We start from the raw sequence: 24,494 nt of genomic DNA, 5'->3' as shown, positions 1-24,494 counted from the left end.
TTCAGTTGCATCTCAGACGTCGCGACGGCAGCACACGCGTCGCTCCCCCACAGAGAAAACTCTGAAGAACATACAGTAGAAAATCACGCAGAGAACGCACATAGAAATCTGAAAAATATCCCAACCAATAACAAACAAACGCGATACTCGCGGCGTTGCCAAAAAAAAGTGTTTCAAATGTTTAAAAGATAAAGATAATAAACCCAAGGCCCTTTGCCCAAATGGCCGCCACACGTGTGTGCTTCATAAGAAATACAAAATAATAATTAAAATAAAAAAACCAGAAGAACCCGCATACAAATCCAAAACCTAAAAAACAAAACTATCCGAATCAAAAGTAAAGCAAAAGTGTTACAATAAGCATTCCAAATGTTGTCCTGTTTGGCGCCGTCGTCTTCACGTTTCGGCCAAGAGGATACCATCATTCAGCAGAGCATGCCATCCACCGCCTTCACCATGCAGTGTAAGTGATCCCCAGTCGATGCGACAGATCATCTCCCCCCATCCGGCGATGATTCATCCAGAATTCGAGTCCATTATCAGCTAGGCAATGCAATTGAACTTTGTTTAAACTGGGTGAATTGTGTGTGTCTGAGTAATTTGCGCGCCAAAGCCCGATCCAAAGATCCAGATCCGAATGCAAACTTGGCAGATTCCCAGAAACAACGCCATTTTGAGCGGGACCAATATGTGTGGTCTTTACCTCAGGGGATCACAAAAAAAAAAAAGAAACTGTAGAAAAACAAAAACACATAAAAAACGAGTAAGGATCGTAGCAGGTTTCAAATTACATACTCCTACGCAGAGAACATGCTTAGGTTCAAAAAAGGAGAGAGAACCAAACAAAGTTTGCCCGATCAGCACACAGAAAGAAATTTCGAAACCCTTTCAAATCATAATTACTAAAATTTTAGCATTAGACTCTTCGTTTAAATATAAAGGTTATATTTTGATCAAAAACTTAGCGATACTTTGAATTAGTATTTGAAATTGTAATAATTATTTTATTTAAAATATCAAGAATCCTCTGACCAATAATGTGATCAGATACATTTATTAACTTCTATAACTTAAAATACTTTCTTCTCAAAGCAAAAAATAATGTTTCAGCAGTTTCGTTAATAACAACCATATCCATTGGTTCTGAATTATACATTTTTCGATTTAAGAAATTTATAATATGGGATTTTTAACAAAATCGCCTTTCTTGGACACGAAATCATCCCATCGATCTTGAATAATGGCATTATATTTTCCCCGCACACGAGAGATATAGCCACCTCTCTTTTTCTCCTATTTGCCAACCAATTGCAGCCACATTTCAATTTGATTTGTTGGCACCGCCGAAACAGAACCGCTGCCTTGGCAATCTCCACCCACCCGAGAACACAGGTAGCTACCCCTAACGAAGAAACCGCATGCGCAGGCAAACAGGTAGAACACCACTTGGCCACCTTTGAGGTCCCACCTCCATTGAAGAACCTGTTTTATGGCCATGTTGTTAGCCAGAAGTCAGAGATCTTTATCGAGTGTAAACAAAGCATAAAACTGTCAGTGGGCAGAGCTCATCGGTTTAAATTGAAGGTGTGAAAGACTGGAAATTAATTGAAAACGCTTAGTGGGGGAAAATTAGGGATGGCGCAAGTTTTTTGTTTTCCAGGGTGGAGCAGATTGTCAACGCCCACGTTTTGCTCCATTCTCCAACTGACAATTGATAAGCCAGCTAAAGAGACGGATTAATTGCACATGTTCGTTTGGAAAAGAAAAAGCGGCAACACCGCAGCCATAAATTATAATTTATGGCTATTTAAGCAGCTCTGTTCTTGTGGGCGAAACTAAAAGCCCTCGAACAAGATAGTTCGGCTAATCGATCAGACGCCGGAGCACAGGTTGGCCCACTTACTTTGCAGATACAAATGTATCTATATACTTTCCGGTTGTATTTCCCTGGCCAACTTGATGGCGCTGGGCAGCTGTGTCTGCGATGGATATTAATCGCCGGCTACATACGAAATTCTGTTCTCTTGGCTTTTTGGAAAAGTCGCGGGGAAAAACGAGGAAAACGCCAGCAACTTGTACTAATTTTCCCGCTGCCTCGGCGTGTGTTGTGTCGCATTTCGAAATGGCTCCAAAATGCCATAAATCAAACATTTCGCCCTGGCGAAAACCTGTCGCCTGTTATCACCTATGGTTACGCCCCTTTTATATATGTTATACATATATATCCACTGTTTATCTTTAGACTGGTGGCCACTAAATCAACGCTAATTTCCACCCATCAAAGTTGTTTAGAATTGAATTTTGTTTTGCCAGAAATTAAACATTTTATCTGACTTTTGCATCTTTGATTGGTCCTTGGAATATGTAGTATTCCCCTGAAATGGGATTTCCTTCGGTCTAATTAATCATTTTGGGCCCTGTCAGTGGATGTCAGTTTTATATGCTGGTGCTGTCGGTGCTGCCATTTATAACTCCTGGCTCATCCTGCATCTTTCACCGCCGACAGGACTTTCTCCACGCCAGCTGGTAATCGAAATTAAACAAACTTGGCCCCAAACTATATGGCAACTGGCATGCAAAGATGATTAATTTTGCCGATGCCTATCTCAAGTGGAGTTCGAGGTACTTGCCTGACTTTCCCCAAAATAAACACTCCTCGGACTTTGCCTTTAAATTGCAATTGAGTCGGGGAAAAAGCTGGGCAGAGAACAAAAAAGAGATCCTCGACAAACACAAAAAGACAATAAATCAATGAGGGGAAAGTCCTCTTTGATATCCTGCTGCAGATTCCCTTTATGCTGTGTTCAACCTGCCGCAGCTTTGGGCAAATTATTTGCCACATTTTACTTTTATTTCGCATTTTGACCAAAAAGTAAATTGTTTGCCAATATTTTTTGCTGCTCCCTTTTTTTTTGTGCTGCTCCTGCCACTGCCGCCGTTGTGCACACAATTGAAACAAAGATAACTTTGAAACAGTTGTAAAGTGAAAATTGCACGGAATGCGCCCGCCTCCTTGGGCTTTCTGCATTTTTTGTGAATATTTTTTCTTATTTATTTAATGCCCGCCGCGCACCACGAGACAACAATTCCCGTGCTACCCCGGTACAGAAAAAAAAGTGCCAAAAAATCGGCGCAAACAAAAGGGTGCAACCGGCCCCAAACCCTCTTACCCCCCCGAAAAAAAGGTGTTGCCAAAGGGCAGGCAAAATTGCAGCGCCAAAAAGGAGGCCCTAAAAATAGGGAGTGAGGCCTCAGCAGGCACAATTTAACATGTAAACGATTTTGGTTAACGGGTAACTGGCATTGAGAAAAACTGGAGTGAAAAGTCCTGGGAAAAGGGGGGAAAAAGGGGCAGAGAGGGGCACTTCCCACTTCCCTTCTGATTGGCGTTCAATTGCAATAAATTTCGCACAATTGCACAATAATTGTTAAAAGTTTTAAATAAACAAAAATAGTCAACAGCTCTATTGTGGTGGCGGCAGCAGAAAAAGTTTCAATTGCATTCGATGGGCTTTATTTCGGAGTTTTTTTTCAAGCCCTCAACGATGGGGCGTAAAATTTATACACGGACCGCGGACGAAGTGAATATCAATTAGCCAAGTTGAGCTGAACTTTGGTTATATTTTCCGAATTAATGAAGTATTTTTCAGATAGTTTAAATAATACTTTTTTGATTTGGTTATAAAGCATTTAAGAATATAGGGTTTTATAACACAAAACATAATACAAACATATCACAATAATATTTGTAACCTGAAGTTTTATGAACACTTAAATGTTATGAAAGCAAAGTCAACAATTATTGATGAATTGCCATTCTTAGAACATAGTCGTTAAAATACTTCAGAGAAAAAGTGTCATATTATTTATTGACCGCTTTAAAAAAATGCAAATTACTGTGCTCCATAAATAGACGAATTTTCAAAGGTTCCTAGAAAATTGTACTATTAAGTTTCATTATATTGTTTAAGTTTGTGTCACAAAAATACTGGAGTTCTTTGGGAATATCGTTTTAAAATGTAAATCAAAGATTTCCATAGAAGTTCCAAGAAATATATTCAAAAATTATTTAACTTTGAAAAAGTATCTTCGGCTTTCCTTGACGGATAAGATGCAAAAGTATCTTATGGATGGCTAGGTTTTTTCTCCTCACTTTGAACACCTCTTTGGCGTATTTCTCTAATTGCATTCTGCTCGCCAACGCATTGCAACTCCAATTTCAAACCGTAAAACACCCACACCCCGACATCACACGCATTTCTGCATATTTTTTCAAGGTAAATCGCAGAAATACTTCGCCCCGGGACACATATGTTTTTCCATTCCCTGCAGATATACCTCCCATATATATATATATATACATATTGGTACAGGGGAAAAAAAAGGACAGGGACACGAACACGGACACGGATCGCTTGGCTATTAAAATTTCACACTCAGCAAAGCAAAATGCTACAAATAAAATAAACGTGGCAGCAGCAACTAGCAACGTGCAACGTGCAACATGCAGCATGCAGCACCAGCACGCAGCATCAGCTTGCTGAACAAACAAATAAAAGCAAAAGGGCAGAAAGGAGAACTCTATTTATAGGATCTCGTCTGGCTCCGAATCTGCACCTTTGCATTTGCCACTTGAAGGGGCACAACGTGGGCACCTTTGTGCCCATTCGAAAAGCGGAGAGTAGACCAGGGCAAAGGTGCCACACAGAGAAAAAAATAGTATAATTTTAGGCCATAGGTTAGGCATTTCTGTGGCTACCATAATAACTTTTAAAAACCAAAATATTGTTTTGCAGAGTTTACTGTATTACTATAATATCATAGCTTCGAAATTTATTTATCATCTAAATTTAAAACTCATTTCCTTTATAATCAATATGATTTTTTATTTTAAAAGTACAACCATGAACAAGGCTAAAATTAGCACTTAGTATTGAACATATATTCAAAATTGTTCCCAGTGCATTAATCTCTAGGTAGGTAGGACTCCGAAAGAGTATTCCAAATTTAGAGCGATTATCGGGACAACTCCATATGCCGCTCACATGTGTGTTTAAAACCGATTGCCACTTGAGATCGGACCCTCCGTAGAATTCCATTTCTCGAAAGAGGGGTTTACACTCGCTTTGCGTTTTGCGCCCATAAACTTTCGCACGTCTGAAATACGAAACAGATCCAAAACAACTGGGACCTGAGCCTTCCCACAGGTTTTGATTTACAAATTAATTGCGGCTGTCTGATAGTGTCGTTTTTCAACTGGCAATTAGCTAGCTCTGTACTAAGTGTTTTTGCACTCGCTCATTTGCAGCCCGTTTTCGATGGGAATTTATATCATAAATATGCTAACCACGTTCATTGACTGCAAATGAGTGCAGGCCCCGGAGGTCTGTTTATAATTAAGTGCTAGAATTTATGTTTATTTGCATTAAATATCATCGAGCCGAGCAACCCCCTCCCCCGTTCCACCAGCAGGCGCCACCTGTCGTCCATTTGTCTGCAACTGCGTCAGCAATTGCTAAACAATTTTTCCGGACCCCAAAGAATTTTCCTCACCTGACGGCTCAACACGGGAAATTGTCGTGACAATCGGCTGTCAGTGAAATATTAAAAACCACTTTGGCCGACTAAAATCGGGGAAAAACTGAGGAAAGTCAGGTGGAAAATTAGAAAGACGGCCGCTGGGCGCATAAATTAAATAATGAAAATATAATTTTCGAAAGCTAGAAAACGGGGAAAGAGAAATAAATAAATTTGCATTAGCCTGGCTTAGTCGAAATATGTCTGGCTAATAAAAGTTGGCAATAAAAAAAGCACATAAAATTAGTGGGTGTATCTTGGGTGTCTTTGCCACAGATACAAATGTATCTTTCGGCACTGTCTTGGATATTTTGCCATTGATTTACGTCGCCTGCCCATCTACGTATTATTTATAATATTTCAACCTCCCCCGGCGCCCACATCCGCCCCCTTTTTCGCTTATTTTCGGTTGCTCGTGTTTTCCACCGCACAGGTGAACCAACAACACAAACAACAGCAAACACTTGACATCGTTCCAGAAGATTTCCCCGAACAGCTGGCTACAATTTAACCCACCTAGATTTTGATTGCTGGCGTTTTTGTTTTGTTTTTGGCAAACGTGTGGCCGCCCATAAATTTCACCAAAAATCGCCCCTTCTAAATCCAAAAAATACAAAAAATTATAATGCCCCCAATCAACATTTTGGCAACTGTCAAAGCAGGAGATTCTTTGCTTTTATTTTAATATCCTTACTTTGTTTAACTTTCTGAAAAGCTGTAATTTACGGTGCCTAATCTTTTGGGGCTTTGATTTAATCGGAGCAGATCCTCATTTTAATCATAAATGTTATAGCTTCTTGATTTCGATAAATTTTTATAAACAGAAACTTTATGGAAACTTGGTATTTTTAATTTATTATATTATATTAAAATTTTCCTTCCTACAACTAATTCTTAAATTCTTTTTCTAGACATTCGATCTTTTATCATGCATATTTTTTCGCCCAAAAATATTTGCAGTTCCTAGCCAATTTATTTAATAGATTAAAAATACCTTTTGCTTTGAACAATTCAAATGTTTTGGGGCTGTCTCCTCCGATTCCTTTGCCCCACACCTAGCACACTATCAATCAACTTCAATTAGTTCGCGTTAGGCGCAAAATAGTTGAAAGCTTTGGGGAGAACTGAACTGAAAGATGAGACCAACATATATAAATACACAAAAAGCGCTCGAGTTCCGCAGAAACAAATACAAGAAATTCCTTTTCATTTCGTTTCGGCTGCGCATAAATTGAAATTAATTTGCGGGACACTTTCAATATTTCAATACCGGCGGGGTGAAAAAATAAAAGTGTAAAAGCGATTGCGTTAATAATTCCTCACTCGAGACGGTTATGAAGAATTGATTGGGCTAAATGAGCTGGTGACACACTTGTTGAGTTTCACGTTTTTCCCCACGAGCAGTTTCCTTTGGGGCATTATGTTGATGAAACAAAATGTAGGGCCATAAAAAAGTGTTGTCGTTTTACAACTTTCAATAAAAATGTCATTAGACAGGCCGAGTGAAATAAATTCTTGGACATGATATTATTAACTCTACGATCTGTAAACTATATACATTCAGAGATACATATATCTACGTGTGTCAGCTGTTGTCCTATAATGGCTTTTAATGGCTTCTTAAATGATAAGGTGGGAGGAATCGTCATCATCATCATCATCATCATCATCTATAATTCCTTTTTGATCGGGGCCCGCATCGAAATCAATTAAGATTGCAACTATTGAAAGTGAAAACGTGCAATGAACTTTCGTAGATTGCGCTTGATTGCACCGACACATCCCTCAGATACAGATACTTCTGGCAGAAAGGTGGCTATGAAACAGGGTTCATTCATTCTGCAGCCCGTATGTGAGTATCAGGGCATCTGTCTTCGTCTGCCGCCAGTTAATTGGCTTAAATTAAGGTAGCGATCAAATGGCAAGAGAGAACAAAGACTCGCTTTGTTGGGCAGGCACTCTATAAGAAAAAACAAACAGAAATCCAGAGAACAGAAAAACTCCATTTTGTGAAGTAAGGTAGAATTCTCAGATACAGATACAAAGTTTCAGAGCGAGAGCGAGAGGGCAATTGAGTGACCCTCGGGGGAACAAAGCAATCTTCTGGGGCCTCTTCCCTCTCTTTCTTCTCTTTATCATCCGTCTCTTTCCTCCCCGCCATGGTTGAACGCTTTTTTCAACTGATTAAGTCAACTCTTCTCTTTCAAGTGTGCGTGTGTTCTTTAATTCTTGGACTCTTTTTTCCGTTTCTGTTTTCTTTTCGGTTTCGTTGGCGGATCGAAAGAAACCATGAGATCATCGTCTCTCCGGATTTCAGCCTTGCGTGAAGGCCTGCGAAGTTGATTTGCCACGAAATTAAGTCGATCCACCAGTCCCCCGAAACACAGAACGAAATGATGGAGAATTATAATTATGTAGCTACGTTTTCATATCATTTGAGCAAACAAATGATTTCAGATTAATTCCGAGAACTTAAGTGTATCTGGGCAGGTTTTATGGATAAATATTTTTTGGAAATTTTGATATAAATAAGTATTTAAAACACTTTATATAACCCCCAAATTTCTCTTTGTGGACTCTGCAGCACCTCAACCATTCGTTCGCCCCACCACACTCCATACTTCTCATTTGGTTTTCAAGTTTCTTTCGCATATTTTATGGTTCTTAAACGATCTGGCAGTTAATTTGTTTTCTCCCCCTCTGCTTCCCCACAGTTCCCTCGCTGGCCTCCACTTTGCTCCACAGCCACAACCAGTCGCCGAAGCACAGCAATCCGGGTTCCAGCGGGATCCAGGACGCCCATCCCAACCAGCCAGGTGCAGCTGCAGATGCCTTTTTGGTCAAGTGCACCCAGTGCCCCAAGCGCTTCACCGAGTTTCACGTGAGTTTCCATAAAAACTTGATATTTGTAACTTAAATAAGCACTGAAAAAAATACAAGTGAATAATAAATCAAGAAGCGCTAACAATTATTTGATTAAATTTCCTAAATTCCTAAAACATAGTTGACAAATTTATTACGCATAACCTATAAACTATTAAATAATATAGAGATTCAATGAGGAGAAACAATTTCGGATTAACGTTACACTTTTTAAAATTGGAAGAAATTCTCATGAAATATTTAAATAGCTTGCACTAAGAACCTGAGCCTTATAAAGTTACTTATACTTTTCAACTGATTAAAAATGCCTTTTAATTACGCATTTTGAATATGAGTAAGACTTTAGTATATATTAAAAGCTTATCAAATCACTTCATTAGTGAAAAACCACTTAAACACATTCAAGGTCCAAAACACTGTATTGTAATATAACTGGAATTTTTTCGTAGGTTGTGAAATTCGCAATCTGTTGAAAAACTCAGTCAGCTTACTCACAGTTGCAAACATTTCATTTAAAGCTTTATAAATAAGAATAAAACAGTAATATCCATTAAATAAAAATATTTTTAAATTGTTTTGTATTTAGTCTCTTAGCGAGCACATTATTAGCGAACATCCCCATGACAAGCTGAACTGCGGAGCTGCTCAGCCGGAAAGCGATGCCGAGGATGAGCAGAGCAACCTGAGCGGTAGCAGTAGGCGGTACGCCAAATCGCCGGCCACCAGCAACAACAACAACAATAACATTAGCAGCAACACCAATGCCAATGGCAATAACCAGTCGATTAACAACAACAACAGTGAGCTGGCCAAGAACCACAATAATACGAACAAAATGTCGCCAATGTGCTCACCTGGCTCGCTGACCCCCGGTGACCTCTTCGCCCAACTGCCACACCCACCACCCCATCTGCCCGCCCACCTGCACGCCCAATTCATGGCCGCCGCCGCCTCCTTGGCCATTCAATCCGCCCGATCCGCCAGTTCGCCCAACCAGCAGCAACAGCATCAGCAACAGTTGCAGCAGCAACACCAGCAACTGCAACACCACCAGCAGCAGCAGCAGCAGCAACAACAGATGGCCCTGCAACTGCTGCCACCTCAGCTGCCTGGTAGCAATAGCAGTGTGGGCAGTAACTCCGCCTACGATCTGGATCTGAGTGCCCCACGATCCACCTCCAGTCCGGGCTCCACAACTGGGGATCTGAATGGCGCCTATCCCTGCATGCAGTGCACCGCATCCTTCGCCAGTCGGGAGCAACTCGAACAGCACGAGCAACTCCACTCGCCCTGCGGACAAACATCGGTTACTAATGTCTCCCAGGTGAGTTTTAATACTGTTAATTGTGTACCCATTAATAATAAGTAATGCTAATAACTTCATTTGGGTTTGAAAACATTTTAAGAAGTAGGTTTTTCCAACTTTTAATACAAATTAGCCTCGAAAAACAATCCAAATGGATACTTTGAATATTCCCAACTAAATATTTCCAAGAAACACCTAGTCATAAGTCATAATAAAAATAATATTATTTGTGGAAGTCCCGCCATAAAACTTCTCTCCCAAAGACAATCAGCACAAAAACCTTTGTCACCAGTGACTAAACCTGAATAATGAGGATAAAGATTCCTGGAATAGCTGATAAGCAGAGTTATTTTTTCTCCTTTCTGTTTAAGTCTTACGTTTTAAGGTTCTTGGATTGTTACTCATGAATTATCAGACTCCGACTTGGAAAAAAAAATAAAAAATGGTGGGGGGGAGGAGGTCGGTACTTGGGGGGCACTTGATCTTTGAACACATCACGGCGCTTACAATGCGTGGGCTTTGTTCGCGGCTAACGGGAAATGAGCCACCGATAACGAGGCAGCGGTGCCAAGTACAGAATCCAATCCAATCCTATCCCATCCGAAAGTCTCCAGATCCCAGGCAAACCTTATACATATTTCCTGTTGACAAATTGCGCAAAAGCACAAAAGGAAATACATTAAGATATATTTAAATTTGGTTTTTTTTAATTATGTTTGATTACAATATCAAATTTGTTTTTGCTTGAGTTCGAGGAAGAGCCAGAAGTTTAAAAATTTTAATGTCATTCGGTTTTAATTTATTTTATTAATTTAAATTAAAACGAATGAAATAGTTCGATCATTATTTAATACAATTTTTTCCTGTGCAGGCGTCTAATTTTTTTTTAAGAAACGTTTAAGAAACTGACTTTATTTTTATCGCCTAGTGCCTGCCTGCATTCGACATTCGTTTTATCGGTAGGAAACAACAACACCAGCGGTACAACTATGATAAGAGGCATAAAAATAAAACGTAGGCGTTCACCGAACTAAAGGAAAAATAGTAAAAACAAAAATTCCCCAATGACGGCGACCGAGAAAAACAATTGGGGGTGTTATCAGAAAGGGGCCATATAAAAAAAAACGTATATAAAAATATGGGGGGAGACTGTCAGTCACACGCTCATAACTCCCAATTGTGCAGTTGTTGTTTCTTATTTTTTTCTAAGGCCTGCCATTGTGATAAGGCATTAAAATAAATGTTGCTACAGGCAAGTAGAACCTGATAACACCTAACCACACGCCTCCGCCCACTTGTTTTTTCTTCTCGGCTCCGTTTTTCTTGTCCTTCGTCGTCATCTTTTACCATATATGGTAGGCTGTAAAAAAGAGAAGAAAACCCAGGCCTGCTTCAGACGTCACACACGCGATAAGGAGAAAGTCAGGATGGGCCAGGGGTCTAAGGGAAAAATGAGGGACAACAGAGTCCACAGACAGGTTCACCTTGGAGCTACCCAGCGGCTATTAAAGCCACATAAATTATAATTTTGTTGCAATCCCCCAATACACCAAACCGCCCCCAACCAAAACTTTTCTCCAACTCCCTCCGTTGGTCATAAATTCATATGGCTAGTTTGTTGTTGTTTTTGGTATATGATGTGTTTTTTTTGGGGGGGGCACATCTTTTACCTTCCCTATATATGAGCACAAGTGAAATGAAAAAGTTTGACACCACCCCGAAAAAAAATACGATATGAGATTTCTGATTTTTTCGGGAAACAGTGGAGCAAAATTATTTGAGAGGTAAAATTTAAGTTGAGCACCAATATTTTAAGTACAATAATATCTTTTAAGGTCAATAAATAGGTTTTCTTTGCATTGACATTTTTTGATACTTTATTTCATATCTTTAGAGCAAACAAAATAAAATCATACCTATTATTTTGTTAACTATTTTCCCATTGACAGCCACTGTACAAGCTCGCTCCTTTTACTTGTTTTTGAATTTTTGCAGGACTGCTGTCCGTTATTAATATTTACCTAAGCTGCAATGATGGCCAGCCTGGCAAAAAGCTAATAAAGTTGGCCAAACTCGAGTGTTGAAGAGCAGGTTTATGAGTTGCAAGTTGCAACTCTTTTTTTATACCTTTTCCCGCCTTCACCCCATTCGCCCACTTTTGGTTGCATATAATTTACGGCTTTGTTAATGACATTTAAACATTTAAACACATGCGAAAAGGCCAAAATGGCAACAGCCACATTGACACATGGCCAAATAGGCAAACTACACGCCCCGAAACTCCGTACGAACAAACCAATTATAATTGATGTGGCACATTGCATTTATTTAATATTGTTGGCCAATGGCTTTACACGTGTTCGCCGTATTAAATTATTATGTGTGAAAACAATTAATTATGCGGCAAACAAAAACAGTGCCAGAAATAACAATAATGCCGCCGTCGTCAGTGAGACAAATGGCTCATTATGGAAATCAGGCTGTCGACTCACAAAAGTAGGCAACAAAATGCATTTTTTCCCCATTTTATTGAAAAGGCATTAAAATGGGGGAAAAAGGGGGATATCAATCCGTATTGGTGGCCAACATTGTTGATGCAACATTTAACATTTGTTGTTAAGGTCAACATCATTAACCGGGGAACGAGTCAAAAAAGGGGCAGACGGTCGAGCAAATGGCAGGCCATAAATTATGGTCGAAAAAAAAAAAAGAAAAAGCACAGAGGTCCTGGCCAACTTTCAGCAGAAAAAGTGCAGCAATTAAATATTTGCTTAACTACAAACGCACATGGCTGCAACTTTTTGGCCACAACTCATTTGGTGGGTTGGCTTTCTGCTTTTCCACTTCCGGTTGCCACCTTTTTGGCCGCCACAAAATGGAGCAGGGCAGACAATTCAAATTGAAAAATTATATGCACTTTAGGTGTAGTCCTGCGAATCCTGCGAGTCCGCAACCACATGGGTCGTCGTCTTTTCGGCGCCGCTTGACGAACCGAGCGAGTGAAAAATTAATAGCAATTTATTTCACGCCCCTTTCTCTCAGCCCTTTTTCTACCCACTTTTAAATGTATTTTTATGTATTTCTGCGGACACTGTAAGGTCAAAGGTGACGGGGAGCGGGTATTTACTGCTGCTAAAAGTTTCAAAATTATTCGCAATTAAAGCAAACAAATTAAAAAACTTTCTCAACGCGGCGATTTAAACGAAATGTAGTTACAATTTATTGTTAGTGGCTTTTAAATGATATATAAATCATTATAATTAGTTGGAAATTGAATAAGTAAGGTACAAACATATAAACCCAATTTTACCAACACAAATTAAATAATGCCTTTTGAATAATTTTCAAATGACTTTAATTAGTTGACAAAAAATAATTAATGCTCTCAATATTGAAGTATCTCCATTTCCACTTTCGGTTTTTAAGAAAAAACCCCTGTCATAAGATCATTTTTTATCATTGGGAGTTCCTGTTTCCTTGAGGATATCCCCTCCTGGGTTTCCCTAGATTTTCTCCAGTTTTCACCTGCACTTTCCACATGTCAGCCGCCCGACTATAATTTAAACTTCTTGTTCCTTGCCTTCGGTTTTCTTTCATTTTTACTTACTTACTCCTGAGATTTATATCAACTTTCACCGTGAGGGCCATAAATTATGTGGCTCCGCTTGTGGCGCAGTTTCTCACATGGAAATTCCTCAGACGATTTCCCCCTCCGACTGCTCAGTATTTTCTTCGCTGCAAGTCCCGTGGGTTTTTTCACTTGTGACGTTTATTGTGCGGTTGTTACTTGATACGTTTAATGAGAAATGCTCTGCTGCGAAGGGAGAAAGGGAATTGAAAAGTATACAGTACTATAGCACTTGACATTTCATTGGACAGTCCGATTGTGAGAAGAGATTGCACTTGAAGATGGCATCCTGAGAAAAGTTTCTGGATAAACTACAGATTGCACTTCTAAATGGTTTTTATGGAAATTCTTAAAAGGGTTGAAGATTTAAGCAGACTGTAGTTGAAAATGACTTTCCAAGATTAATATAATTACTCCAGCTTAGAACAAAAATACTTTTTAATTCCAATAAAAAAAAGGTTAAAGAAAACGGAAATTCGTAATAAAAACCACGCTTCATATTTAATGATTTAATGATTCAAGGCTAATAATAAATTAATTGAATTTCCTGAGACATTCAATGATAACACTTCCAGCTAAAAAAAAATGGCGAATTAAACTGACACCAAGCTTTATTCAAAATTAAAAAAAAAACAATCAATTATTTCTCTGATAAGACAACCAAGAAATTCCCCAATTTCACTGAAACAAGTTTAATAGAAAATTTAATGGTAAATAGAATTAAAAATAGTATCTGCCTGAGCCAAAAATCTTAATTTTCCACGACACGTTTCTTAATTTCCCAAGACTCGGGCTTTTATAAAAAGTGATAAATTTAATTTATACCGCGGGGTCGCCTAATTTATGTTTTCCTAATACGTAACTAATTTCGCAGGTCTCTTGTCGGCGGGAAAATTCAGGGCATCATCATCATTGAGAAAAACGTTTTATTTATAAACAATTAAATTTGATTTGTCGCTGCGTTGGCGAATGAAAATCGAAAACGAAACAGAAACAGAATTTTAACCAAAGTTTTCCCGGGGCCCGCGATGAACTCGAGATGATTTATGGAAATTTAATAATTTTAAATCCCAACGCTGCTGCAGATAATTTTTGTCGTCTGCACAAAGCGAACTGGCCATAAAATATTGAGAAATGCGGCAGCAAAGTGACCGCAATGGCTAAAAGTATTTCCCTGTTAACTGCGCGTGTTAATCAATTTCCCAATGGAATTATTGCAGAGATGATCGCGCCGAGGAAAGTTAATGAACCCAGCCAGCAATACGTAATAAATTCACTTATTGTTCCAGCGCAATAATAATAAATTAACCGATCTGAAGTTGGTGCTGAGCCTCCGTACAATCAGGTCTTTATTCCCAGGCGCGATTTGTGGTGATAACCCCGGTAATCTTTTTCGATTCCACAAGGTACTACAATTAGTTCTCTCTCCGTCTCCGTTGAAAGGTACGTCAATGGCCCGACTTGGGGATTCATTCATTTGAAACCCCAATCACTCGTATTCCACATTTTTTCAGCTCTATTTTCCCGTGCGTCGGCAGCTGCGATGCGATAAGCTAAAAAATTGGGTCGCGATTTCGCTATAAGGCAGTTAGATTTCAGACATCATTATGCTCGTCGTATATTTCACTCGCATTCTCTCTTTCGTTTCATCTTTTTGCGCTAAACATTTCTTTGTGGCGTCGTTAATATTTTTTTTTTCCTGACCTCAAAAAGAATCACATAGAATTAAACAAAAACAGAAGCAGAAAACTTTGAGCTTGTCGCTTGTTGTTATTTTTGTTTACGCATTTCGTCAGGCGACAGGTGCGCCTCTATATCTATTAGATACTATGTAGACAAGTCTGTGTGGACAAAACACATACAGTCCATTTCAAAACATATAGGTTCTTATATGTCTTCCTATTAAATCAATGATTTATTTTATAAAATAAAGAACTTATCGAATTGATTGTGTAAACTACAATTTATATCGATAAAAGGTTTACTTTAAAATAGAGGCAACAGAGTTTTGGATATTTTGTAAATCGTATAACTATGATTTCAGAAATAAGAGTTTGTATAATTCAAACTATATGGAAAAAGTGATCTCACTTTTGAAAGATAATTTTGCAAACAAGCTTCTCTCAGTAGCTATACGTTTTCGAACCCCACTGTATCCATACATAGTATTCCCCCACCTCGACATCTTTTGGTATTTTGTCAGTATTGTTTGCTTGCCTTTGGGGTTGACACTTTGAAAGCCGAACGATCTCCCTTTGGTCGATCATCATTTACGGCCAATTATGCGCGCTATTATGGCCAAATTCCCATGTCACTCACTGCATAAAGCATTTCTTCAGCCAGCAATCGTGAAATACGTTCACAAATTAGCTCTCTGTCTGCGACAAGACATTATCTTTGATTTGTCTATTGCTGGGGCTTGGGCATTTTTGGCCTGGCCCAAACGGGCGCCCACCTACGATGCGTTATAATTATAGCCAAAAGGCTTGTCGCCTACAATTAACCAGGCTGAAATGCAAACCGCTGGACCATCCGCACATGCGATGCCCAGTACAATTAAACTTGACGAGCGCTTTGAAGACAAAATGCCGCTGTGTGTGGTCGCTAGTTTCCGGTTCGAGTTTTAGGAATTCAGGAAACTGATAAGTTGGTTGATAAGCGCCCAGCATCCCGCCGCCTTTACCAATATTTGTAATATTTATTTTTGTATTCACCTGAACGAGGTTATCTGTAGTTAAAAGAGATAGACAGTGGTTAATCCGTAGGTCCCATTCCAGTTCGCGACCCTGATCTGCTTTGTTTACGAGCACACGCGCCTCTTTTGAATCGAGCAAGTAGATAGTGCGCTCTTATCAGTGCTCTGAAATTCCCCGAATATTGATGGAACTGTTGAAAGATTTGAAAAATAGTGTGGAAAAATAGTGCAAAATGGCTAGGCATAAAAACAATAGTTTAGAAATACGTAAATAATTTTAGATTTATTACAAACTTTCCTAAATTTAATATTTATAATTGGAACAATTGGTGAGAATCCGGTCCGAGGGACCAAACATGGGGCAAAACATAGTTTTAAACTCAACTATGTTTTGCCCCATAAGCTTTATAGTTTTTTCTTGTGTATTCTTCCCCATTGCTTTATCCTCTTACATTTTGAACAGTTCAGATGAAACTATATTAATTAAGCATCTAGCAACATGTGATGAAGAAGGGAGGCGAGTGGATCAGACGGGCGTAGTACGCACGTATGCATGGCTTATCAAGACTAATGCCACAGAGGTTAGACTGTACCTTGAACACTCGAGTGGTTTTGGCTTCCATTTCCATGTGCGCGGCCCATTCGTTTAGTAAAATCAATCAATTTTCAACTTTTGCTCGAGTGGCTCCCCTGAAAAACACTTGAGTCATGCACACAGTCCGTCCGTTTCTCCATAAGTCCATCCATCCATCCATCAGTCCATCAGTTAACCCCCGGGGTCGGGCATCTTCATGGGGCTTTGTTAAAGGTAGCTTCAATTGGCATTTCCGCTCACCGCAAATATAATAATAACAAACTGTAACAACAAAAGCGCATAAGAAGAATCCGGCTGACGCATCATAAATGGAACTTACCTTTTGTAAACGTGTGCACTATAGGTATATATAAAGTATCTGTACATAGTATCTGTGTGAGTGGTGTAGTCTCTGGCGTATCTCACGGCTGCCATTTTCATTTTCATTTCGTTTGCGCTGCGCCTCGTTTTACATTTAATTGATAACGCCGACGACAACAAAGCCCGTTCATTGTGGAGCTGCGGTTTAACGTCCGCTCTGGGAGGTGTGTACAGTGGGTCTTCGATAGTTGCATCTGGTGGATATTATAGGTCTGATTTTTCATCCCTAATGAGTACTAACGAGTTACCACTGTACTATTTCTGGGTTCTGTGGCTCTACGATTTCTAGGTAGGCGTATGCGGTTTACAACCGAACAACCTGATTAAGAGCGTTAGAGAGGGACGGAGATAGCCTGACTCCACGATGGCTTCAGAGATAACGGGTTTCTCGTGTAAGTGTGTGCGTGTGGGAGTGAGCCAACAGGTGGCCATTATGCAGCTTTGTATGTATTTATTGCACTCTCTCACCTGGCGAACAAATGGCCGTCGAAAAATGGGGTTTATACTTAGCGACGGTAATTCGGGGATGACGTCACAGGTGCAATAACAACGGAAACGGAAATTGTTATTGCTGTCGAAATGAAAAACGAAATGAGGGGAAAAGCATTTTCCGTTTGTTTTTTACCAGCAGCACAAACAAATTAGGAGGCCCGCGCTATAAATGTATTATTTTTCCCCAACACGCTTAAAACAATAAACACCGTGTCACGTTGGCGAACAAAGTAATTACAATACATAATAATAGTTTTGGAGTGATCTCATCTCGAGTGTGGGTAAATTGGGTATGCGTTGATGATAATGACTAATGGCGCAAAGCGCGTTAATTGAAACTCATAAGTAACTGTAACCTTAAATGAGGAGTCAAAGTCCAAGTACAGTGGAACCTAAATGTACATACATACATTTAATTCCGATAACGATAGAAAATGTCATTAACTTTGCAACAATAACAACTGGAAAATGGTGGAAGCGAAGGTGAAACAGCAATAAATGGAAAGTTCAATGGCTGAGCGGTAAACAACCCACTCGATAGAAAGTAATGGGGCGAGGGGAGCGAGAGTGTGGGAGGGGGACAACAACACGTGTTTCCATCTGTCCGCCAAAGTACCGCAAATCTTTCAACGCAGCCGCCAAGTGGAAAAGTGGAAGACGGGAAAGCGGGAAATGTGGCGCTGCACTTTCGTTTTCATTTCCATTTCCACCTTTAGGCAACAACAAAAAGCGCCTGCATTTGATGAGTTCAATTTGTTGCCAAACAAATCAAAGCACAAACAAAACGCCCCCCAAAATTTGATTAGCATCAGCTGTTGAAACATTTTGATGTGATGCGCCCTATTGCATTTGGTTTTGTTTATTTTAGGTCGTTTTGTTGATTTGTTTTTTGTGTCGCAATTTTTCAATTGAAGTTTAATTTTTATTGGAAGGCGCACAGCTGAGTGCAGCTTTCTCTCTTTCTCTCTCGCTCTCTCTGTGGGGTCATTTTGTGTGCTCTTCTCACCTTTTGTTGTTGTTATTTATTGTCACTCCACCTTCACTGGAAGTCGCGCTATCTCTTTTCCGCCCACCGCGTTCTTTTTTCTCATCTTCGTCATTTCATTCTTCGCGTTTGTTCGTGCTGTGCGCGTTTCGCTTCGCGCATCTTTTAATTGTAGTTTTAATTGAAGTTTCTGCGTATTTTCATTCGAAATCATTTGCACAATTCACTAAATATCAAAACATCACAAAATATTCACTTTTACGATTCGGAAACACACAAGAAACAAAAAAAATGGCCCGTTTTCGGCGCGCGCTTTTGATTTGGCTTTGTGGTCGCTTTTCTTGCCTTGAAACAAATTAGAAAGCCATTAAATTTAAAACAAATAAATACGCGTGTTGTTTTAAACAGTTTTTATTACCTGTGCGTTGGTGTTCCGTTTTTCTTTATTTTTCGCTCTGCGTGGACCCAAAATACAGCAACAACTAATACTACAATGTCAGCTGCTGCTTTTCTGGTTTCTTCCTCTTCGTTGGAAAAGGTAACCGGCAAAGCAAATGATCGTAGAATGAGTGGCGTGGGTAGCAAAGCTGCAAAACTAGAGATGGTAGTTTGGACTAAAATCTATCGGTTTTGTAAGGCAATAAAAAGTTTTAATAATATTTTTGCGATATTTATCACTTTTACGTATACTTAAAATGTTTTCAACCTTTTTTCTAAATTTACTAAGTCTTATTCAATTTAAGCACCTACTATAATAACTTCTTTCTGTTTCTTTTTTAGACCTGCCGAATTTGCCACAAGGCGTTTGCGAATGTCTACCGCCTGCAGAGGCACATGATCAGTCACGACGAGAGCGTGCTCCTGCGGAAATTCAAATGCAAGGAGTGCGAGAAGGCCTTCAAGTTCAAGCACCACCTCAAGGAGCACGTGAGGATCCATTCCGGCGAGAAGCCTTTCGGATGCGACAATTGCGGCAAGAGGTTCTCGCACTCTGGCAGCTTTTCCTCGCACATGACCTCGAAGAAGTGCATCAGCATGGGGCTTAAGTTGAACAACAATCGTGCTTTAATGAAGAGACTAGAAAAAAGTCCGGGCTCTGGATCTACGGGATCCCGTCGATCTCCCTCAGATCACGGAAAGGGAAAACTGTCGGAGCAGCAGCCAACGCTGCCGGGATTGCCCCATCCTCTGAGCTATTTCGCCAGCGATGCCCAGGCACAAGGTGGAAATGCGGCACCGACGCCCTTCCAACATTTCAACCCCACCAACTACATGAACGCGGCCCTTCTGGCTTTTCCTCATAACTTTATGGCTGCTGCAGCTAGCTTGAATCCCCAAGTTCATCCTTACAGCATTCAGAGATTGCTGCAACTATCGGCTGCGGGTCAGCAGCATAGGGAGGAGGAGCCAGAGCACCAGCATCAGCAGCAGGAGGAGGAGGAGATCCACGATGAACCCAAACTGGTGATGGATATCGAAGAGCCCGAGGCAAAAGAAAGGGTTCCCACACCTGAAGCCGCTGAAGAAGCAACTTCCATTAAGCGGGAAGCCAGCAGGGAAGCTTCGCCAGCTCCAGAAAGTTACCTAACATCCCCACAAGCGATCAAACAGGAACAGGAGCACCTAAATGTGGCAGAAGAAGTCCAATCTCCCGAGGAAGAACCGCCTCAAGTAGAGCAACCCGCAGATCTGCGCTGCAGTCGCTGCTCCAAACAGTTTAATCATCCAACAGAGTTGGTGCAACACGAAAAGGTCCTTTGTGGCTTGATTAAGGAGGAGTTGGAGCAACATTTCCAGCAGCAACAACAGGGCAATTCTTTTAACCTGGCCTCTGCCAGCGAAGAAGATGAGGAAGACGAGGACATGGAGGAGGAGCCCCGGCAGGAAAGTGGCGAAAGGAAAGTCCGTGTGCGAACGGCCATTAATGAAGAGCAGCAGCAGCAGTTGAAGCAGCACTACTCCCTGAATTCCCGACCCAGCCGAGATGAGTTCAGAATGATTGCCTCCCGTCTCCAGTTGGATCCGCGTGTGGTTCAAGTCTGGTTCCAGAACAATCGCTCCAGGGAGCGAAAGATGCAAAGTTTCCAGAGCAATCAAGCCGCCACTCCAGTGACTAATGAATCGCAAACATCTCTAACCCGGGAGGATCAACCTTTGGATTTGTCTGTGAAAAGGGATCCATTAACACCCAAAAGTGAGAGCTCACCACCTTATATGGCTCCCGCATCGGGAGAACCCTTAAATCCCGAAGCCATTAATCTGAGCAGGAAATTCTCCCCATCCGCATCGATGTCCCCAGCCTCGATTTCACCGTCATCCGCGGCAGCCTTGTACTTTGGAGCTGTACCGCCGCCTTCGCCACCAAATAGCCAACTGGAGGTAACTCCTCGAAGTGGTCAGGCCTTTCCGGGTTTACCCTACATGCTGCCTATGCCGCTACCCATGGAGGCGCTGTTTAAAATGCGTCCGGGTGGAGAGTACGTCCCTAACCATCCCCTGATGAACAGTATTAAGATGCCCGATTACCGGGGCACCAGTTTGAGTCCCGGAGGATCGGAGAAGCGATCGTGGCGTGACGATGACTCGCGCATCTCGCACGAGGACGAGTTTGGAGGCCTGATGCCACCGAAACCCAAGAGGGGCAAGGCGGAGACCCATGGTCATGCGGGCGATCCCGATCTGCCCTACGTTTGCGATCAGTGCGAAAAGGCCTTCGCCAAGCAGAGCTCCCTGGCACGCCATAAATACGAGCATTCCGGTAAGTAAACTTAGATCGTACACGGTTAAAGCCTGTACTAACTATTGGTTTATCCTCGTTTTCAACAGGTCAACGACCCTACCAGTGCATGGACTGCCCCAAGGCCTTCAAGCACAAGCATCACCTCACGGAGCACAAGCGCCTGCATAGCGGCGAGAAGCCCTTCCAGTGCTCCAAGTGCCTGAAACGATTCTCGCACTCGGGCAGCTACAGCCAGCACATGAACCACCGGTATTCCTACTGCAAGCCCTACAGGGAATAGGTAAGCGACACCTCAGTGCCGCCCACCTGCCAAACAGGAGCAACAGTTCCCTCCCAACCGCCGGCGACGATGGCCAACAATCGTGGGCGTCGTCGAGTTCAGGTTCCGACGGGGAATCCGACTTATCCGCCGCATCATCAGCATCCCCACCATCCACATTTGGCGGCCATGGCCGCCTTTCAGCAGCAGCAGCATCAACATCATAGACTCCCCTGGAACGGAGCTGGGGTGATGCTACCGCCGCCCAATCAACAGCAACATCGTCCGCCGGCTCCACATCCGCCCCCTTTACTTTCGGGAGCGGCATTTGGTCAGCCTCCGTCGGCGCAGTTCTTTCACCATCATTCGGGATTGCTGCCTCCACCGCCGCCACCTATGCCGCAGACCACGCCCTCGTCCACGCCCGCCTTCGACTTCTTCAATGCCAAAATGTTTCCAAATTAAGCTAAGCCAGCACTTACAGGCTGTACTTAAAAAAACAGACGAACAGAAAATCTCAAAATGTGCAGGAACACACCGAACAGCAACACCCCCAAAAAATGCACTTTAGACAGAGTCAGTGTCAAAAAGCAAGAGAGAAATATTTTTTATAGCCATATAACCAGGAAAAGAGAAGCCGTAGTTTAAAAAAACTTTCGTATGAGCGAATTTATTATTTTTACAATGTTGCAACCACTTTGTTTTTAGTATTTTATTAATTTACCTTTACCGCCTAAGTTCGAGAAAAGGGCAAAATATTTTTGTTTGGTCCCGACTCATTTGAAGATATCGTTTTATCTATTTTTTTATTCATTAATGTTTTAGTTACTAGTTTTAGGAGCTGGAGAAACCAGTACCAAGTGCTGCAGAATACTCAAAACTCAAATCGTTAAGAGCCCACTCCTAAATGGAATAAATGTATATTATATACGATTATGTATTCTTTTAAGTTGTAACTTTTAGTTTCGGTTAAGCGTTTCGAGCCGATGCAAAGCAGCTCGAAAGGAATTTTCCACCCACAACCTCCGGACCAAAACAGAAATGCAAAGAAAACCAAGAAAATACTAGCAGACAATACCGAGACAGACCAGAGATACAAAAGTATTAAGCAGCGAAACTGTATTAAAGCCACCACATTGTAAAGTCCACGCCTACACCGCCCCCCATTCGTATATAGTTTATGTTAAATGGAAAACCCACCGCTTGCCGCGCGTTTCAAGCTCTCTTACTTAAGGAAAAAATCCCCCAACAATCTTTCTCGAACTACGCTTTAAATTTCCCTTTTTAAAACCCATTCGCGAAATGAGCACAAAACAACCTACAAGATCATTCCATTTGGCCAGAGCCGCGCCCCAAAATAAAAGGTGCAACTCATGCATTTAAGGCCTCCGGCTGCCGCTTGCCACTCGTCGACAACCCACTAAATCTAATGCTAAACTAAAACTAATGCTAACTAATATTTAATATATACGAAACGAAAACAAAAACTTAATTTGGCCTTATTAAAGATTATTTAACGATTAAAAAACGTTTCAGAATATTCAAAAAAAAAAATACTAGCATGTAAAATTTAAACGAAAACCTTTGGAAAAGTCTCGCGAAAAATCTATTAGCAAAATTCCATGTGCGTATTAAATGTAAAAATCAAAAAACGGAAAAACCAAAGACCCTATTAACTATCGAAATGTTTGCCATGACAATAAATTTATGACTAAATAATTGATAATGCTTTCGATTTCTGCGCTAGCCAAAAAACCAAAGAATCAAGTCAACTTTCAATTAAAATTGTTTTTTACTCAGCCACAAACTATAATTAGTTAGAAAACAAACAACAAGGTTTCCAGAACAACGAACATTTCTTTTTTGATGTTTAACTTGTCCAAGGAATTTTCGCCCATGATTTTTTTGCTTTTCCATACACAAAAAAAATCGAGAACAACAACTCACAAAAAAATGCATTTAATACTTAATTAATTTTTATATATTTGTATTTTTAATGAAAAGGAGAAAGGATTGCATGGTCGATCATAAGTATATATGTGTAAATACATATATTTTTTGTAAATTATTTCGCAAGAACAAAAGCTAGAGAATCCAAAACCAAAACAACGCAAACTGTTATACTCGAGTTGAAATTCTTCCGATTTCAAATACAGCCAGCACACGTTAGCATAAATTTAACAATAATTACTATTACAACCGTAAATACTTAGCCTAGTTAAAAAAAACCCTTAACAACAACAGAATGTTAACTTAAACACTAAAAAAAAGAAACACTTATTTTTAAGCGCAAATACTATGTGGTTTGTGATGGATATTTGCACTCTAGGGCCTTATATGAAATACACTACACTACATAACACTCACGTACATAAACATAAACAATTGTTAGTTATTTAAATACGATACACACACTTAATTGGAGGACGATCGTTTTAATGTGTTCCAAACTCCGAAACTCCATCTTCTCTATTGTCCTACTCCCAAACTCTCTGTTAAAGTTGTTCACCTCACTATATGTGTAAATATGCGGAGCAGGAATTACAGTATACTTGTATTATTTGTTTAATTTTTTATGTCCAACAATAGCGATCCCTAAGTTAAGTACCTCGTTGAAACGGCATCAAATGTTAATTTTATTGCTCGACAGAGAACACCAAAAAACCGCTAAAAACATCCGAAACAAGTAACCAAAAAATATTGAGAGAAGAATGAGAACGATTCAAGTAACTTATATTTCAAATATTACGCATAAATGTATTTTAATCAAAGTAAGCCAAACGATTCAATGGATAAAAACGCATTCATATAAATGAATAAAACCTTTTTGTCTTGATAAATTGACAAAACAATTATTATAATTATTAAATTTACAATGTGAAAATAATAAAAAAAATGAAATTATTAAAATTTAAATGCAACGATTTATTATTAAAGGGAGTGGTTTTGGTAAAGGACTTAAAGGGCTTTCTAC

General features: G+C 40.3%; 1 protein-coding gene across 2 annotated transcripts; it reads left to right on the top strand.

Moving 5' to 3' along the window:
- On the top strand, nt 1-24,061 carry LOC108039105 (zinc finger protein 1). Of its 2 annotated transcripts, XM_044458404.1 has the most exons (5): nt 1-463; nt 8,292-8,458; nt 9,047-9,784; nt 19,302-21,279; nt 21,348-24,061. In XM_044458404.1, exons 1-5 carry the CDS (start codon nt 370-372, stop codon nt 21,539-21,541), a joined length of 3,171 nt encoding a protein of 1,056 aa, XP_044314339.1. In that variant the 5' UTR covers nt 1-369; the 3' UTR covers nt 21,542-24,061. The 2 variants fall into 2 exon arrangements, with proteins under 2 accessions (XP_044314339.1, XP_016971519.2); XM_017116030.2 differs by lacking the exons at nt 1-463; nt 8,292-8,458; nt 9,047-9,784 and adding an exon at nt 18,840-19,059.
- Nucleotides 24,062-24,494: the final 433 nt, after the last annotated feature.

This window comes from Drosophila rhopaloa, unplaced genomic scaffold (genome assembly GCF_018152115.1).
Source record: "Drosophila rhopaloa isolate 14029-0021.01 unplaced genomic scaffold, ASM1815211v1 contig_167, whole genome shotgun sequence".
Taxonomy (NCBI): Eukaryota; Metazoa; Arthropoda; class Insecta; order Diptera; family Drosophilidae; genus Drosophila; species Drosophila rhopaloa.
Note: the sequence above shows the minus strand (reverse complement) of the source record. Positions and strands in the feature narration are given on the sequence as shown.

Excerpts from the sequence above, each read along its gene's own strand:
- LOC108039105 (XM_044458404.1), top strand. The coding sequence starts at position 370 with ATGTTGTCCTGTTTGGCGCCGTCGTCTTCACGTTTCGGCCAAGAGGAT. Across the intron at positions 8,459-9,046 it reads AGCGCTTCACCGAGTTTCAC|TCTCTTAGCGAGCACATTAT; the intron begins GTGAGTTTCCAT and ends TTTTGTATTTAG. Across the intron at positions 21,280-21,347 it reads CCATAAATACGAGCATTCCG|GTCAACGACCCTACCAGTGC; the intron begins GTAAGTAAACTT and ends CGTTTTCAACAG.